At 37.3% G+C, this 18,201-nt stretch overlaps 1 protein-coding gene across 3 annotated transcripts in view; it reads left to right on the top strand.

Moving 5' to 3' along the window:
* Positions 1-538: 538 nt before the first annotated feature.
* CYLD (CYLD lysine 63 deubiquitinase) overlaps positions 539-18,201 on the top strand; it is a 61,519-nt gene continuing 43,856 nt past the window's right edge. Inside the window, exons 1-5 of one of the 3 annotated variants that reach the window (XM_021711811.1) lie at positions 539-578; positions 1,205-1,265; positions 7,510-8,164; positions 9,804-10,106; positions 10,837-10,942. In XM_021711811.1, coding sequence (XP_021567486.1) covers positions 7,661-8,164; positions 9,804-10,106; positions 10,837-10,942 — 913 coding nt within the window. In that variant the 5' untranslated portion in view covers positions 539-578; positions 1,205-1,265; positions 7,510-7,660. Of the gene's footprint in view, positions 579-618; positions 673-1,204; positions 1,266-7,509; positions 8,165-9,803; positions 10,107-10,836; positions 10,943-18,201 lie in introns of those variants that run through there. The other 2 variants (XM_008057015.2, XM_008057014.2) reach the window with 2 other exon arrangements.

Raw genomic sequence — 18,201 nt, forward strand, 5'->3', positions numbered from 1 at the left:
TGTCACACGGCGAATTAAAAAAAGAGCAAAAAATTCAAACTTAGGTCTAATCTTAAAGCTTTGCTCTTTCGTGTGATCCTGGAATCCTATTTCTAGCTTTCGTCTGGACTGCTCCCTAGCCCTACTCTAAGCCTGAGTTCGCAGTTTTGACAGATGAGTCAAGACCCGAGACCCTAGCAAGGGAGGTGGAGCTGGAAGAAGCACAACGCCCCGCCCCAGCTCCGGGATCAGCCAGTGGCGACACGGCACCCGCAGTCTCTCGTCCAATCAGTCAAAGCTCCCCGCCCCCATTCCCTCTTCGCCGCCCCTCCCCTTCGCTTTCCCTTTGGTTCCACCGAGCTTGACCGAGCGGAAAGTCCCTTCAGCCGGCGCCGGGCCGGCCGCCATTGGAGGAAGGTCTGTCACGGGGAGGCCCAATCAGAGCGCGCATAGGAACGCATCTCGGGCTGCGATTGGTTGGCGAGGCTATTGCCCCCTCCGCCCCCGCTCCCTCCTTCTCCTTGGGCGGTTCGGAGGCGGGGCAGGTGGGGGCGGGCCCAGGTAGCAGGTTCGGCTGCGCGGGGGCCCGCGCGTCGGAGGTAAATACTAGGGTAGGGTGGTGGGTGTGGGGCGCAGGGGCCGGCCCGGGACGCGGCTGGGGAGCAGGGCGAGGGGCAACGCCTGCCGCCCGAGGTGAGTGGGTAAGCGAGCGGGCGGCGGGCGGCCCTGGCCTCTCGGGCGCCCCTTCCCGGCCTCTGGGCGCCTGGAGTCGCCGCGGCGACCGTCGGGGCCTTGGCGCCCGCCCGTTAGTTGCCCCGGTTCGAGCCGGCCAGGCCCTCGGTTTGTCCGGCCCGCTGACGTCAGTCCGGACTTCCCCATCCCCGGGGCTTCCCCATTCCCTGAACCTTCCCGGGAGGGCTCCCGAGTCCTGGGGGCTGTCGTGGGGACCCTCGAGAAGAGAAGGCTGGCAAGGGCTCGAGCAGCGCGGGACGCAGTCTCCCTCTTCGAAGCCTCCTCCCCCGTTACAGATGGGGAAACCGAGGCACGGGCCGCTGGCTGGGTCCTGACGGCCCCAGTGGCTTCGAGAGCCCGGGGTCGTAATGCCTCACGTCTGTGCTGTGGGGCATCTGGATCGATCGGCTTTGGGGCGTTTGTGGCGCCCGTCCAGGAATAGCAGTTGGGGTTCTGGCCATGTTCATGGCGTGGCGTGTGTTTTTTCTTTCAGTTTCCCCCTTTCTAGAGTGAGGATGGTTTTACACGACAACCCAGAGTTCTTTAGTTGAAAGGTGCACCCTGTTGAGACTGTTATTCTTTCTTTCAGTTTTTCTTTCATATTTTCTGTGGGGAAATCGTGAAATCATGAAGGAAGGTGGTGTTCTTGAGTTTGGTCAGCTGGGTCAGCTGCTGGGTTATTCATGTACTTGGCATCTTTCCTATTCTACCCCTTAGCATTTGCGTGTTTTGGGATGGTTGTCATCTACCAGCCACCCAGCCTGTGGCCTTGCCATCTCCCAACCCCCATCATCCCTGCCACCCTCCTCTCCTCAGTTTTCCCTGGAAAGTTGTATCCCTAGGCATGCCTACTTTGCTTTTGAATTCTGACTGATTAGGGATTTTAATACGATTGTTCATTTTGCAGTCATTGGTTCCCAGAGAAAAACCCAGGCCTTGAGAGGGTGTTCATGCAATTGTTGTCTTTCTGCACACCCCCTCATGCCCCAAGTAGATTGAATGGCCCTAGGAATTTAGCCTGCCATTCCCCACTGGGTGGTGGGTGGATTTGAACTAGAACAGTATTAGGAGAACATTATTTGCTGGAAATTCTTGAAGTTCATGTACTCAGCATGTTGAAAACACCCAGAATGTTCTCTAATGTTCTGCTGTATAATTTTACAGTATTCTTGCAAAGAAGTCTTCTGTTGGGTGGTAACTTTTGTGAGAAGCTGATTAGAACAAGGCACTTGTTATATAAAACAACTACAAACCTTAAGCAGCAATGATTTCTGTAGTCTGGCACGCCTAAACTGTGGTTTGTTTGATTTAAGGAAGTCTATAACACAAGAAGAGAGAAAGGAGTAATTATCCTATTCATCAAACTGTTAGTGTTTTATTCCTAATTTTCACACTGTGGTCTTAAGTTTGTCAGGGCTTTTTACATTAGTTATACAGAATTTATAAGCTTCATACATGGTGGTGAGACTCAAGGAAGCTACTTTCAAAAGAACCTAAAAACAACTTGGTTTCATAATTGTGAAATTTTCCTTATTTGTTTCTTATATGTATAACAATAACCATGACTTTGGTATCCAGAGAATTAGTGAAATTTTAGGCAAAAATCATTAAATACTCCCAACTCTTGGGTCCCCCCCCCTTCTTTTTCTTCCTCTCTCTCTCTTTTTTAACCTGGAAGAAATTTGTAATCATTAAAACAGGATGAGGAAATGGAATTTGGCTTTCTTATCTTTTGAATCCCTCATCATTTCTCATGTATTGACTGCCTATTGTATGTCAGGCTCTGGTTTGGGCATGAAAGTATAAAGATGAAGGACTTAGAATTCACAGTTGGGAGTACAGTGGCTAGGTTTAGCACTAGTGAGACAGCTGTGTTCCCTGTTTGGTTATGAGCATGCAGATGTGGGAGCCAGACCTTTTTTTCTTTAAACTTACAGGTCCCACTTGTTTTAGAGACTGTGTACTTGTGTCACAAGTTAACCTATGAGGAAAATTAAAACGGATTCAGTCTTTCTGGTCACAGATTCTCTGTATTCCTATTCTTTAGCTGTTTAGGAATATAATAATTTTTTCTTTTAGTGAGAAATGTTCTTTCTTAAAATGGTAATCATTCTAGATATCTAGAAGCTTTTGGAAAAAGGCCCATGTGTCTTCTTTCTTTGGCGTTCAGGCTGGCCTTCCCACCTCTTTGCCATTTATAATTAAGGACAGACTTTAGTATTGTAATTTTTATTCTGATTAGGTAGGATCCTTTGGTTTAGAACAAGCAGGTTATCTCAGGATATGCAAAAAGTTCTTGAATTAGGTCTGTATTCGTGAAGTTCTTATGAACAATGTAACCTGATAATTTGAGAATCAAAATGACATTGTATCTTCTGGGTAAGTTAACCATTGTCAATATCCTGTAGCTAATGATGTTCTTTTGTATTATGCATTATCTTTTAGAATGTGATAATTCTGACCTTTAATAGTTTCATGTAAACTTATAACTGGATCATCTTTCCATTGCCTTTATGGAAAGTTGATACGTATTTGTGACTACCAACCCTTATGTTGGTTTCATGACTTTATCTTAATATAATTAAATTCCCCTTTGCTCAGAATCCAGGCCATCAGCAAGCTTAGATAACCAGATATGTTTTCAAATCTATATTTCCTCATCTTCAGTGTCTTCAAAAGAAGGACTCTGTTCAACATGGTTTTAGGGTTAAATTTATTACTGCATTTCACCTCTTCATTCAGTACTTATTATCAGGATATTCATAATCTCCTTGTTATCCAGCCTGAAATAGGATAGTATTTAGATGAGTCATTTGTGATACTCACCCTCAAAGTGTTTTCAACCTGAAAAGTAGCAAGAGAACACAAATGACCATTTCTCCCTTCCTACTGCCCCCCACCACCTGCCCTACAGTGACTTTCAATTTGACTGTGCTTATTTTTTCTGTGTTGGCTTATTGTTCCCATGGCCTTTCCTTACAGAAGCTGAGTGAATGTGAGATGATGTGTTTTTCAGTGCCCAACACTGTACCGACAGCATAAAAATACCAAACCAACAAATCAACCTCCTGATTGATAAAGAATCATTTACAATGTGATTTAAATCTTTCTCTTTATATAGTCTTGAGTCAGTTTCTGTTACTTGGGGTAATTAAGACTTTATCTAACTATTGTGCATATTCCAGTGAAAGAAGAATATTGTCATTACATTCATTTCTACAGTGCAGGGAAATATATGTTTGTATATTTCTGTTGTAATATTGGTATTTTAAGAATTAATGATTGTTCAATTTATCATCCTGTGTATCTCTGGATTAGAGCCATAAAGTTCCCCATTCAACTTTCTTTGTCAATTGCAATGAAGAGAATCAATTTTTGATATGGTAGTTTCAAACCCATTCTTGATGTATTCTTTCTAAAGGAGGAAGGGCCACATCCTTTGTATTTTTAGATAATGCTTTTTAAATATTTTATATCTTTTGCTGTGACTGTTCTAGTTGTCTAACATGACCCATCCTTAGACTGAGCCTAAGTGCATTTCCACTTTTGCTGATGCAAGTTAGAAAATAACTTACTGCCCCTTGTGTGGTTCACTTTAAAGTATGGTACTTGAAAACTACTGTTTATTGCCCTCAACCTTTTTATAACACATGTAGTTATTTCTGTTTTTCTGTGGATTGTCTCCCTTAAGTGATTTTCAAAAAGCAATTTTGTAATCGAAATCATTTAAAATATAACACTGTAATGCATTACATCTAGTACTTAAGTTTTGTCTTGATAATATTTTATTAGCACTAATGGTTTTTATTTTAAATTGTGATGTTGTTAAGCTGGAGAACCAACAGAGTAGGATTTGTTGATATATAAATAACTATTAAGTTTCAAAGAAGCTTCTGATTTTAAAATTTGAAGATATTTTTAAGACCTAAAAAAAATTTTTTTTTCAAAATAGAATTGCTTTGCCTTAAAAATTTTTTTTTTTTTTGGCCAAAAAAACTTTAAATATATTTTAAAGAGAACCAAAACAACAGCTCACTTTTTTGGAAGTTGATTTTTGACTATCTCAACCTTCTGGGAGTGACCAAAATAATATTTATGCCATAAAAACCTATGAGCACTTTGCTCTTAAAAATCCTTTAAGAATGTATGTATTCCTTTATTTGTTATTGTTGCTTTGTTTGTTTTTTTTTTCAAATACACAGACATTTAGCCATCTGACTTCTCAAAACTGATTGGAAACAGTAAGTGGAAAGCAACAGGCCTTGAGTCAAATGCATACTGCAGGAAACCACAGAAAATGGCTTGAGTGCAAGGGAAAACTCTAGATCTGCAGAAAGCAGACACACAGAAGCACCACTGAAGCCTTTTAACAAAGTAACAAAGAGCCTTGCACATTGAGAGTCATACATAATTATATTCATAATGGTAATTCAGTGATCAAGAAAAAATAAGGTCATTTCCTTGCTGAAAGTGTTGACATTTTAAAAGCATTTAGTCAAAACTAACAATTTATGTTGGTCCTTGAAAGGAATAAAGAGCTAGATTGATGGGTTGAGTAGCTGTTTGGGTATCCCTTATGAGGGATTTTGTCTATGTGTTGCCAAGATAGAGGCTTCCACAGGTGCCTTATATAAGTGGCAACTATGAATTGGTCCCATTCCTGCTGAAGTAGACAGTGCCCTCAAGTGGAGTTAAAACAAACACATTACCAAAAAAAAAAAAAGGAGAAAAAAGAGAACCACTTTGTGCCACTCGTGTGTCTGCCTTTATGACCTGTTACACAGATAGTTCAATAATGTTGGTTTAAAGGGGAACCAAACTCAGCCTGTTTTGGGTGATCCATAGGTCTCATTCTGGCTTGTAGAGGGACAGACTTCTTAAAATGTTACCATATGGAATACCCTATTATCTAATAATACTTTCTAAAAGGATTGTTACTCATTGTGTAGGTTTGCTAGATTGATTTATCATTAAGTTAAATGATTAAGCTTAAAATTTGGTTCATTACCTTAGGGGTATTTCTTTTCTAATTACAAGAATAAAGTAGATAAATATGATAGTGCTGTCAGTTGCAGCCATTACCTGGTATGATGGCAGTGTATACTTCTATTTGCAAAAGCATGGAATAAACATTGTATTTAGAAACCAAACAACCATATTCTTGTGACAGAGATTACATAGGTACTAGCATTCAGCAAAATAATTCATTAAAATAATGAAGTAATGTTTCAATTTGAACTAATGAAAATGTGTAGCTTTTAACCATCAGCTAAGGTAGGGTTGAGAATGAGGCTACATAATTGTGAAAGATATTATTCTTGTAAAATTTTTAAATAAAAATTTGAAGCTGAAAAATAGAATCTTTTTGTATTCCTTCCTTATATATATAGTTAAAATTGTGGCATTAAAACAACATATTTGTTGCCTTACTGCAGTTATATCCCCTTTTACAGAGTCCAGGTTTTGATTCTGGAAGTTTGATTTTGATGATATCTTTAATGTAATCAGGTTATAATATCTAGTATTTGTGATTGTGAACAATTAAGTTATAGTTATAATTAATGTGAGTAACATTTGACAAGCTAAGAATAAAATGTACAAGATTAAGGAAATGAAATTGAATCAGAGATAAAATGTTTCATTATCAAAATATGGAATACAAATAAATGGTAAAGTTTCAAAATGTGATTTTATGGTATTTTTATTGATAAAAGATGTTCAACATTATGATGAGTAACTTTATAACTTAAACTACATGTTCAGAAATGATAGCCTTTCAAGGAAAAATTTAAAATTTTTTTTATTTTTTGAGAGAGGGTCTTGCTTTGGCACATAGGCTGGAATGTAGTGGTGGGATCACAGCTCATTGCAACCTCCAGCTCCTGGCTCAAAGGATCTTCCTGCCTTAGTCTCCTGGGTAGCTAGGACTATGGTGTGCGCCACGGCACTTGGCTGATTTATTTTATTTTTGTAGAGATGAGGTTTCGCCATGTTGCCTAGGCTGGACTTGAACTCCTGACGTCAAGTGATCTTCCTGCCTCAGCCTCCCAAAGTACTGGGATTATAGGCCCGAATCACCGCATCTGGCTAACTTTTATGTGCACACATAAGATTTATGTGTGTTTTGCTCAAATACGGCAGCTTATCCATTTTAGTTAGGCAAGATACATTAAAAATACTACTTTTTAAGCTGGGCTCGGTGGCTCAGCCTGTAATCCCGTGCCTTTGGGAGGCTGAGGTGAGTGGATTGCCTGAGCCCACAGGTTTGAGACCCGTCTGGGCAGCGAGACCTCATCTCTACAATAAATCAAAAAAACCAGCCGGGCATGGTAGCGCTTGCCTGTAATTCCGGCTACTGGGAAGGCTGAGGCGGAAGGATCACCGGAGCCCAGCAGGTCGAGGCTGCAGTGACCGGGAGCGGCCACTGCACTCCAGTCTGGTTGACAGAGTGAGACTCCAACTCAAAAAAAAAAAATACTACTTTTTAAAGCTTAAAAATGTCAGAATATGTAATACAAAGATAATCTTCAAACTTTTTACTAGAATCTGATTTTATAAAATTCAATGTCTTCGAAACAAACTTTATTGTGTTGTCTTTGAAGGTACTTTACAGTTGACTTTCCTTAAATATGCATGGTTACAGCAGATACAAGTAATAATGCTATGTGTCTTTTAGATATTTTTGGACATATTTAATTTGTGTATATTTATTGGTCAAATGAGATTTTTAAAAGTCTTTAACCTTAATTTTAGGTCATGTAAAATGAAGTCTAAAACTTATTTTTGCTTGTTCACCAGGCATTTTGATTGGCTGTCTTTTTACAGCATGGACATCAAATTGCTGAAAACATGCTTTGGGACTGGCACTGAATTTATCTTTTGCAGTTTTAAGACAAACTTATTAGTAGTTCTCCTTTTTTTGAATTAATATTTTGAAGATACTATCACAATGAGTTCGGGCTTATGGAGCCAGGAAAAAGTTACTTCGCCCTACTGGGAAGAGCGGATTTTTTACTTAATTCTTCAAGAATGCAGCATTACAGACAAGCAAACGCAAAAGCTCCTTAAGGTACCCAAGGGGAGTATAGGACAGTACATCCAAGATCGTTCTGTGGGGCACTCCAGGATTCCTTCTACAAAAGGCAAGAAGAATCAGATCGGACTAAAAATCCTAGAGCAGCCCCATGCAGTTCTCTTTGTTGAAGAAAAGGATGTAGTGGAAATAAACGAAAAATTTACAGAGTTGCTTCTGGCCATTACCAATTGTGAGGAGAGGTTTAGTCTGTTTAAAAACAGAAGCAGACTAAGCAAAGGCCTCCAGATAGATGTGGGCTGCCCGGTGAAAGTGCAACTACGATCTGGGGAAGAGAAGTTTCCTGGAGTCGTGCGCTTCAGAGGACCCTTATTGCCCGAGAGGACGGTTTCGGGAATATTCTTTGGAGTAGAATTGCTGGTAAGTTTGATAAAGCACTTCAGTGGGCTATGTGAGTGTGTGTGTGTGTGTGCGCGCGTGTGAGTGTGCATGTGTGTGAGTGTGTATGTGTGTGTTTGTACTTACTGGTATGTACATGTGTATTTTTCTCCTTTAATTACAAAATACGTTTTCCCAGAAGTCTTTTGCGATTTTTAGTTTCATGATTCTTAGGATTTACTTTTATTTTTTTTGAGTTGGAGTCTCATTCCATCGCCCAGGCTGGAGTGCAGTGGCACGCTCGCGGCCACAACAGCGTTGACGTGCTGGGCTCCAACGATCCTTCTGCCTCAGCCTTCCAAGTAGCCAGAACTATAGGCTTGCGCTACCATGGCTGGCTAATTTTTTATTTTTTGTAGAGATGAGGTCTCACCAAGCTGTCCGGGCTGGTCTTGAACCTGTGGGCTCAGGCAGTCTACTTGCCTTGGCCTCCTAAAGTGCTGGGATTATAGGCTGAGCCACTGAGCTTGGCCAGGATTTACTTTTTAATGTTGAATTAAGATGGTGTAAAGATGATGCTTGAAACGCCTAAGAAAGTATACTATAGTAGGAACATACAAATAGATTACATGGTTACTGCAGACTTCTATAGGTTAGAAATTTTAACATTGTGTATATTAAAAATGAACTTTATCAATTGTAGTCACATCAAATTTTGTTAATTATCTTGTGACATCAATAGGTTTCTGTTAATGTGTGCTATTAAGTGATGACAATTTAGATGTAAGATTAAAAAAAAATAAGTTACAGCAATTTAAACTTGCTTATAGTTGTTCCTGATAATGTATATGAAAATCATCTGGGAATTTATTTTTACTGGAAAGAGACCCAAGCATTCTGTGATATGTTTCCAAACTTATATTCATTCTCAAAAACTTAAATCTCAATTACATTTTGACATTCTTGCAAATAGTGTTAAATGACTTTTTTGCTTCTTTATGTAATTTTTTTAAAGCACCGATTGTAAACAATTAGAAATTTGAATCCCAGTTATGCCATTGAGTAGCTGGATTACCAGGTTATGTAACAAAACTACTTAACTTCTCCAAATCTGCTTCCTTATCTGCAAAATGGTGTTAATATTACATGACTTACAGTGTTTTTGTGGTACATTGATACAGGATTTAGCATAGTGGCTGCCATATAGTAAGTAGCTATATAGCTAACATTATTATCTTAAAGTAAAATTTTGTTTTTATGACAAAATTAATGTTAGACTCACACTATAGAATACAACCCAACTTTTTCATAGTAAATTGTGATTTAAAATTAACCCCATCAACAAGGGTGCCTGCATAATGAACATTTGTATACCTAACCCTAATTGTACCCCACATCTTTTAAAATAAAATAAAATAAAATGAAATAACCAGGTAATTTTGTTTCAGCATCAGATACAGTTTTCTCCTTATTTTTAAACACCCTAAATCCAACAGCAACTGCTAATAATTATATTTCTTTTTTTATCAGCTGAATTTAAGATTCATATATTTGTTATTATATGTCATTTAGGATTTTTCCAGAATGATTGCCCTGAAATTCTCAGAGTAGATCCTTTTTTCCCATGGGTCAACTTTCTATATTTATTTACTTATTTATTTTTCTCTCTCTTAAAAACTAGGAAGAAGGTCGTGGCCAAGGTTTCACTGATGGGGTATATCAAGGAAAGCAGCTTTTTCAGTGTGATGAAGATTGTGGTGTGTTTGTTGCGTTGGACAAGCTAGAAATCATAGAAGATGATGACAATGGATTAGAAAGTGATTATGCAGGTCCAGTGGACACAATGCAGGTTGAACTTCCCCCTTTGGAAATAAACTCCAGAGTTTCTTTGAAAGTTGGAGAAACAATAGAATCTGGAACAGTTATATTCTGTGATGTTTTGCCAGGAAAAGAAAGCTTAGGATATTTTGTTGGTGTGGACATGGTAAGAAAATTTCAGATTAAATATCTCTGTGAATATATGTATTAGTTTTATGAACAATTTAGTTGCAAATTGTATAATTTGAATATTTAAAAATGGACTGATTTGGAGTGCTAACTTATCTTTGGTAAAGGAACATTGAAATAGGACAGGAGTCTAGATATAGAATTACATTTACTCTTTTTTCCAGTTTGAATGAATTGGAATAATGTTCTCAATCTTTAAATTTGCTTTCTTGTAGTTGACCAGTAGACCAAAAAGCCCCAAGTGGATTATATGATCTCTTCGATTTCTTTTTCGAAAAGGTTTTTCTTTTATAATCTATGTTTTTTTAAAAAATGATAGTTTACAAAATTTTATTGACCGCTCTGGTTTTGTGTAGAAATCATTTACAGAAAATATCTGAGTAGAGGAAATCCACATTGCTTTTGAGGAATAGACAATTAGAATATTTTCATCGAGTGTCATTCATTTAATGTGATAAAATATACATAACATAAAATTTACCATTTTAGTTATTTTTAAATGTACAAGTCAGTGGCATTAAGAGTATTCACATTGTTGTACAATTACCACTACCTATCTCCAGAACTTTTTCACCATCCCAAACTGAAGCTCTGTACCCATTAAACAATAACTTTCCCCCAACTCTGTTAATCATACTTTCTTCTACTTCCTGTCTCTATGAAGTTGCCTAAGTGCTTCATTTAAGTGTTTATTGTTTAATTTCTAGGATAATCCTATTGGCAACTGGGATGGAAGATTTGATGGAGTACAGCTTTGTAGTTTTGCAAGTGTTGAAAGTACAATTCTATTGCACATCAATGATATTATTCCAGGTATGGTTTATGTTTTATATGTTTATAAGGCAGACTTTCTAAAATATGTTTTGTCATGAGGATGTAAATATAAGCTTCAAGATACACTTTTGGGACTTTACTTTTATGTTATGGAATTGTTATTAAATAAACTGTCCTTTCCTAGCACCAAATAAAAACAATCAAGATTTTTATTTCCAGAAGTATGTCAGTGTGCGATGGCATTTATACATATCATTCATTTTTTCATCACCTACCCATTCTAAGAGGGGAGAACCCTTTCTGGTAATTAGAAGGCTTAGAAAATGTAGTAAACTGCTACCTGTTTGAGAGCTTGGTTCAAATTAGAAGACTTTAAGCAGAGATTGGTCATTTAATCTAGTCTGTGGAGCATATTCTAGCTAGATGATTTATGAGACCCCTTTTGTTTTGAGAAGGTTTAATTTATCAGGGGTCATGACTCTAGTGATTGCTGAACTTTGCATCTTAAAAATCTTAAACAATCTTTTATTTTGCCTCAAACTAGTAGTTCCCAATGGCTGCTGTCAGGTAATTGACAAATTCCTGTTGATGGCAACATCAACAGTTCCATCCTCCTGCTGTTAGCAGACTTCTCAATGCTAGGCTAGTGGAATGAAACTAACAGTGGCAATCAGAGATGGTGATGCTTACTGAGCATTATGCAACTGTGACTAAAATGTCAGAAGGCCTGCAAGTAGGCTCTAGTCAGGAATGTACCAGGTCCTGAATTAGATGACATATACTTTTTTTACATTCTTAACAAACCTATAAGGTAGGTCTTGATCCCATTTGGGGTTCAGATAGGACAAACATTGCCTATCATCAAAATGAGTGGTGGAGCCAGAATTCAGATCCAGACCTGTCTGACTATAAAACTATGCTCTGTTCAGTATCTCCCCACCCCAAATCCTCTATGTATATTTAGTATATTAAGACCTGCATAAAAAAACCATACTTCTCGGTCTCACATATATACTTGGGAATATTGTTTCCATGGAGATATATTTTGTCTTTAATTCTATAAATACTGAATTTTGCTATAGCAAGGATCACAATTGAACAGGCAGACTCAATTGTTTTCTTCAGGTCATTTCAGGTCTTCAGTTTTTTTTTGTAAAAATGGAGGGGCTAATACTACATGATTTTGAAGATTCTTTCTAGTCTGCACTATTCGCCCTTCCTGTTTCCCTATTGGTGGGACAAGTCACCAATGCTTGTTGTTCAAGTTAGGACATGCTTTCTACTTCAGCTTTTAGCTTTACAGCAAGAGAACATTACTTTGTTTGGAGATATGGGATTCAAATTTTAGCATGATTTCAATTTTGTTTTGGAAAAGTGTAATGAGTATTAAGAATAATAATGAATACTCATTTCAATTACCACCCAGGTTAGAAACAGAACATTATAAGTATCTTAGAGACCACCTGTGTACTTTGTCTTCATTATAATTGTAATCTCCTCCTAGGGGTAACCACTCTTCTGATTATTTTTCATTAATTATTTCCTTGCTTCTCTTTATAGTTTTATCATATCTCTATGCCTAAACAATATATTGCTTAGTCTGTTTTTGAACTTAATAAATCATATGGACTTTTAAAATTATTTGTATTGTTTACTTAAAATGTATTTTAAGATTCCTTTCGGTGGATGAGGGTGTTAATAGTTCATTAACTCTCACTGATTCAATAGTATATTTCATTGTGTGAATATCTCACAATTTAGTGGCTCATGCTAATATTAATTGACCTTTGCATTTTGGTTTATTTCCACCTCTTCAACACATGGCACTGATTAAAATTTTTGCCAGTCTGACAGCCGAAAAATGGTATCTCAAGGTGGTTTTAAAACTTGTAGTTCTCTGGTTACAACTACCTTTTCGTATGTTTATGGAACATTTGTATCTTTTTCTATTAAATGCCTCTTGGTGGTTTTTTAAAGCTTATTTCTCTGTTGTGTTGTTTATTGATTCATAAATTCTCAGTTTTTAAAATTTCAATGCAATTTTTTGAACATTTATTGTAAATGTCATACATAACAGAAGAGTGGGAAGGCTTCTATATTGAGCATCCCTGTATGTACCATCTAGCTCCTGCAATTAATGTCTCACTGTACTTGCTTTCTCATGGATCTGTCCAGCTCTCTACTTGTGTACTAATCCATCTCATGTTTTTCATGTGTTTCAAATTAAGTTATAGATATCAATACACTTCCTCCTAAATACTTAAGCATGCAAATAATTAACTAGAGATAAGTATTTAGGGTTTTCTTTTTTCATTTGAGATAGAAGTCACACATGTGATAAAATGCACATTGCATTATTTGAGTTTTAACTAATAACCTTGAATTAGGAACCCTTATCAAGTTATTAAAACAATTTTAATAAGAAATGCTTTCACAGATCTCAAATAAAATATTTTATTTTTTTGAGTCAGGGTTTCACTTTGTTGTGCAGGGTGGAGTGCAGTGGCATAATTACCGCTCCCCACATCTTTGACCTCTAGGACTCAGGCTATCCTTCTGCCTCAGCCACCCAAGTAGCTGGGACTACAGGCATGAGACCACACCTGGTTACTTTTTTATGTTTTGTAGAGAGGATGTCTCCCAATGTTGCCCAGGCTGGTCTCAAACTCCTGGGCTCAAGCAGTCCTCTTGCCTCGGCCTCCTAAACTGCTGGGATTATAGGCAGAAGCTATCGTGCCTGGCCTTCAAATCAAGATTAAAAGTATGGTAAATTATCTTGTTTCCATTTTTAGTCCCTCTGCCCCAAATGCCTGCACACTCTATCCCTTATTTCCCAATAGTAACAGTCTTTTAGTTTTTTATGTATCTTTCCAGTGTTTCTTTATATAACGTAAGTATACATTCTTATTTCCACTTCCCTTTTAATAGAGAAAGCATACTCTATACACTAGTCTGCCTTTTTCTTTGTCTTTATATCTTAAAACTCTTTGTATATCCACATAGAGAATTCTTATTTTCTTATTATAGTGTATAATTTTCCATTATTTAGAGAAAATTCCATAATTTATTTAAACAGTTTCCTATTGAAGGATATTTGGGTTGTTTCTAACCTCCTACTATTCCTCACAATGCTACAATAACCTTGTACATATATATATTTCCACATATGCTAGTGTATCTGTGGGATGAATTTCCCAGAAGTAGAGTTATTTGATGAAGTGGTACTTGTGTTCGTATTGTTCTAGGTATTGCTAATTGCCTTCAGTAGTGGATATAGCAATTTGTATTCCTAACAGCAGAATACAAGGGAAACTTTTCTTATAGCTTTCCAATGAGAGTATGTTGTTAAATTTTTCCAACCTAATAGATAAAAAATATATTTCAATGTAGTTTTAATTCACATTTCTCTGATGAGTGGTGTTTAATATCTTTTCATATGATTAAGGGCAATTTATATTTCTTTGTGAACTGTTCATATTTGTTGTCTGTTTTTAAATTGGATGAGATTTTTGATCTTTTGTCATCAAACTTCTTTCTCTATGTGTTAGGGAGGCAAACTGTTTTGTTATGTGAGGTGAAAATGGAACCCACTCCTCCACCCTCATTTGTCATTTTTAAAGTTTGTTTATCTGGTCACCCTAATTTGTTTTTATTGTGGTAAAATATACATAAGGTATATCATTTTAATCATTTGAATTGTAATCCAGTGTTCTTAAGTGCATTTACAGTGTTATGCAACTGTCACCACTGTCTATTTGCAGACCTTTTTATCATCCCCAACAGAAACTCTAGGCACATTGAGAAATCACTTCCCATTCCCCCTTCCCTCCAGCCTCTGGTACTTCTGTCCTCTACTTTCTGTCTTTGTGAATTTGCCTACCTAGGTACCTCATGTTAGTGGAATCGCATCATATTGGTCATTTCTATCTGATGTATTTCATTTAGTGTAATGTCTAATGTCTTTTGACTTTGTTTTTGGTATTTTTTGCCATGTAGGATTTTAAAAAATGTTTGTGTAATTAAATTTATCAGTTTTGTTTTAATACCTTCTGGATTTGGAGTCACTCTAAGGTTATGAAGAAATTTTCTCATGTTTGCTTCCAGGACTCTGTAGTTTTAAATATATATATACACACATCTATATGAATATGAGGGAGAGTGGGCCGCTTGTAGTAAAGGCTACCCCCACAAGGTAAGTTCTAGGAACCCACTGGCATCAGTGCCAGCTAGTATTGTAGTGAGAGACTGCGTTCAGCTTCAGTTAATTTTTTTTTGGAGAGTCTTTAAAAACATCTGTTCATTTCATGATGGGTGATTTATATAAAAAACCTGTCCACACCATGCTCAGTGTTCAGTAGTTTTTGACCAAAAACAGCATTACCCCATACCCTACCCTCCCTGTTCAAGCCATCTGACCCTGAGCAACTTGTATTTATTTCTTTGGATGAAGAAAGTCCTCAAAAGAAAATGATTTGCCAGTGTGGATGTGGAAGAGGTAAAAATGAAAAACAACAACAGAAAAAGTGGCACAAACCCTAAAAGGCATAAAAATTTATGAGCTCAAAAACTGAGCAGTGGAAAAAGCATCTCAATAGGTGTATTGCATCAAACAGAGAGTACTTTGAAAGTAACTGAAGTTTAAACATGTAAGAATAAATACACAATTTTTTATTAAATTCTGTTCTTTTTGGGTCCATATATGTATATGTATGTATATTTGATCCATTTTTATTTTATATGGTATATGATGTGAAATATAGATCTACTCTAGTTTTTTTCCCCCCCTCAGATATGTACCCAGTTGTCCCAATATAATTTATTAAGAAGTCCACTTTGGGAGGCTGAAGTGAGTGAATTGCCTGAGCCCGCGGGTTCGAGACCCGCCTGGGCAGCGAGACCTCATCTCTACAATAAATCAAAAAATCAGCCGGCCATGGTAGCGCGCGCCTGTAATTCCGGCTACTCGGAAGGCTGAGGCGGAAGGATTGCCGGAGCCCGGCAGGTCGAGGCTGTGGTGGCCGGGAGCGGCCATTGCACTGCAGTCTGGGCGACAGAGTGAGACTCCAACTCAAAAAAAAAAAAAAAAAGAAGTCCATCTTTTCTCTACTGGGTCGACAAGCCACTTTCTTCCTTCTAAATTCCCACTTGCACTTTGATGTATTTCCGGACTTTCTATTCTATCTACCTATGTTTTAGTAACACATTATTTTTAACGATTCTTTTTTGAAATTTGTATTTATTCATAGGGTACAAGTGCAGTTTTGATGCTTTAATAGTTCACATTGTGGTGAAGTCAAGGCCTTCATTGCATCCACCACCAGAGCAACCAAGCAGCCTCTCATTATTCAACCCCTCCCATATCCCCTTCCTCTGAGTCCCCACTGGCTATCTTTCCACACTCTGCTTCCATGTCTTTTTGAATTTTCCTCTTCTTATTATTTTCTGAATAGTTTTCTTCTTGATTGTTTTGTTTTTTCACATCTAAGTATGTTATCCACTGAGATTTGATTTTTTGCAGTATATGAGATATGGGTACAGATACCAAATCTGATCTGCTGTGCTTGCTGTGTATAAATTCAGTTTCCAGATATATATGGATGGATCTCTTTCTGGGCTTCATTTTTTTCCCCACACTGAGCCTATCCATAGCTTTGGAAGTCTTGGTAACCTTGAAGGATACATTTCCCTTGTTCTTTTTCTTAATGAGTGTCTTGGCTATTGTTGGTTCTTGGTCTTCATTATAAGTTTAACTTTCAGCTCCTTAAACATTATAAGAAAGTTCTGTTAGGATTCTGACTGAAATAGCAGTTAATCTGTAGGACAAATGACATTTCTATTATATTAAAACTTCTAATACATGAACTTTGTATATCCTTTCATTTATTTAATCTCCTTTTAGTAAAATTTTATAATTTTTCCCATGAAGAGTTTATGTGCTTTCTAACAGTGTTTTGCTGATGTGTAGAAATGTAATTAACTTTGTTTAGAAAACAACTTTATTGGCTGGGCATGGTGGCTCCACCTACAATCCCAGAACTGAGGGAGGCCGAGGCGAGAGGATTGCCTGAGCTCAGGAGTTCGAGACCTGCCTGAGCAACATGGCAAGACCTCATTTCTACAATACATAAAAAAATTAGCAGGTTGTGGTGACTCATGCCTGTAGTCCCAGCTACTTGGGAGACTAAGGTGGGAGGATCTCTTGAGCCCAGGAGGTCAAGGCAGCAATGAGCCATGACCGTGCCACTGCACTTCAACTTGGGTGACAGTGTGAGACCCCCAACTCAAAAAATTAATTAATTAAATAAATCTCTTATTCATAATTTATCTATAGTTTTTTTTAGTATTCAGTCATTATAGTCTGCAACTAATAATTTTTGCCTCTTCCTTCAAATTCTTACCTTTTCTTTTTAAAAAATGGTTTCTTGCTGTCCTAGCTAGACCCTCTAAATACAATATTGAATAGAAATAGTAACAGTAGGCATCTTGGGCCTGTTTCTTATCTTAAATGGAGAGTTTTCAACATTTTACTGGTAAATATGTTTGTCGGGGATGTTATTGTTATAGCTGTCATTTATCAGGTTAGAGGAATTACCTGCTGCTCCTAGTTTTCTAATCGTTTTATCATGAATTGATGTTAAATTTTGTCAGACTTTTCTTTGTGGAGGTCATCTTGTGTTTTTTTCTTTTAATCTGCTAATTTTCTAATATTAAATCAACTTTACATTTCTGATATAAACCCAACTTGGTCATAATTCATACACTGGCCCAGTTTGCTAGTATTTGCATGTTGTTTTTAAAATCTATGTTCATAAGAGCTATCTGCATGTAATTTTTCCATCCTAGATGTCCTTGTCTAGTTTTGGAATCAAAGTCATGCTTGCCTCATAAAGTGCAAGGGAAGAATTTCTTTTATTTTGTTCTTTGAAAGAGCTTATGTAAGTTTGGAATTACCTGTTTCTTGAATATTTGGCAAAGCTGCTTCTTTTGGAAATATTTAACTACTGATTAAATGTCCTTTAACATTTCTATTCCTTTTTGATTGCCTTTTGTAGGTTTTATTTTTATTAATTTATCCATTTAATTTGTGTTTTGAAAGTTTTTGGCATAATATTGTTCATAAAATCCTTTTATTTTCTGTTTAATCTCGGCAGCATCTGCAATTATATTCTTGCTTTCAACCAAAATTGCACTTCTTTGTGTCCTCTATTTTCTTCACCAATCTTCCCAGAGGTTTCTCACTTCCATTTTCTCACTTCTACTTCCAAGTATTGGCTTTCTTAATCCTTCCTAGATATACT

The sequence above is a fragment of the Carlito syrichta genome, unplaced genomic scaffold, assembly GCF_000164805.1.
Source record: "Carlito syrichta isolate Samal-C Ts95f unplaced genomic scaffold, Tarsius_syrichta-2.0.1 Scaffold302608, whole genome shotgun sequence".
Classification (NCBI taxonomy): Eukaryota; Metazoa; Chordata; class Mammalia; order Primates; family Tarsiidae; genus Carlito; species Carlito syrichta.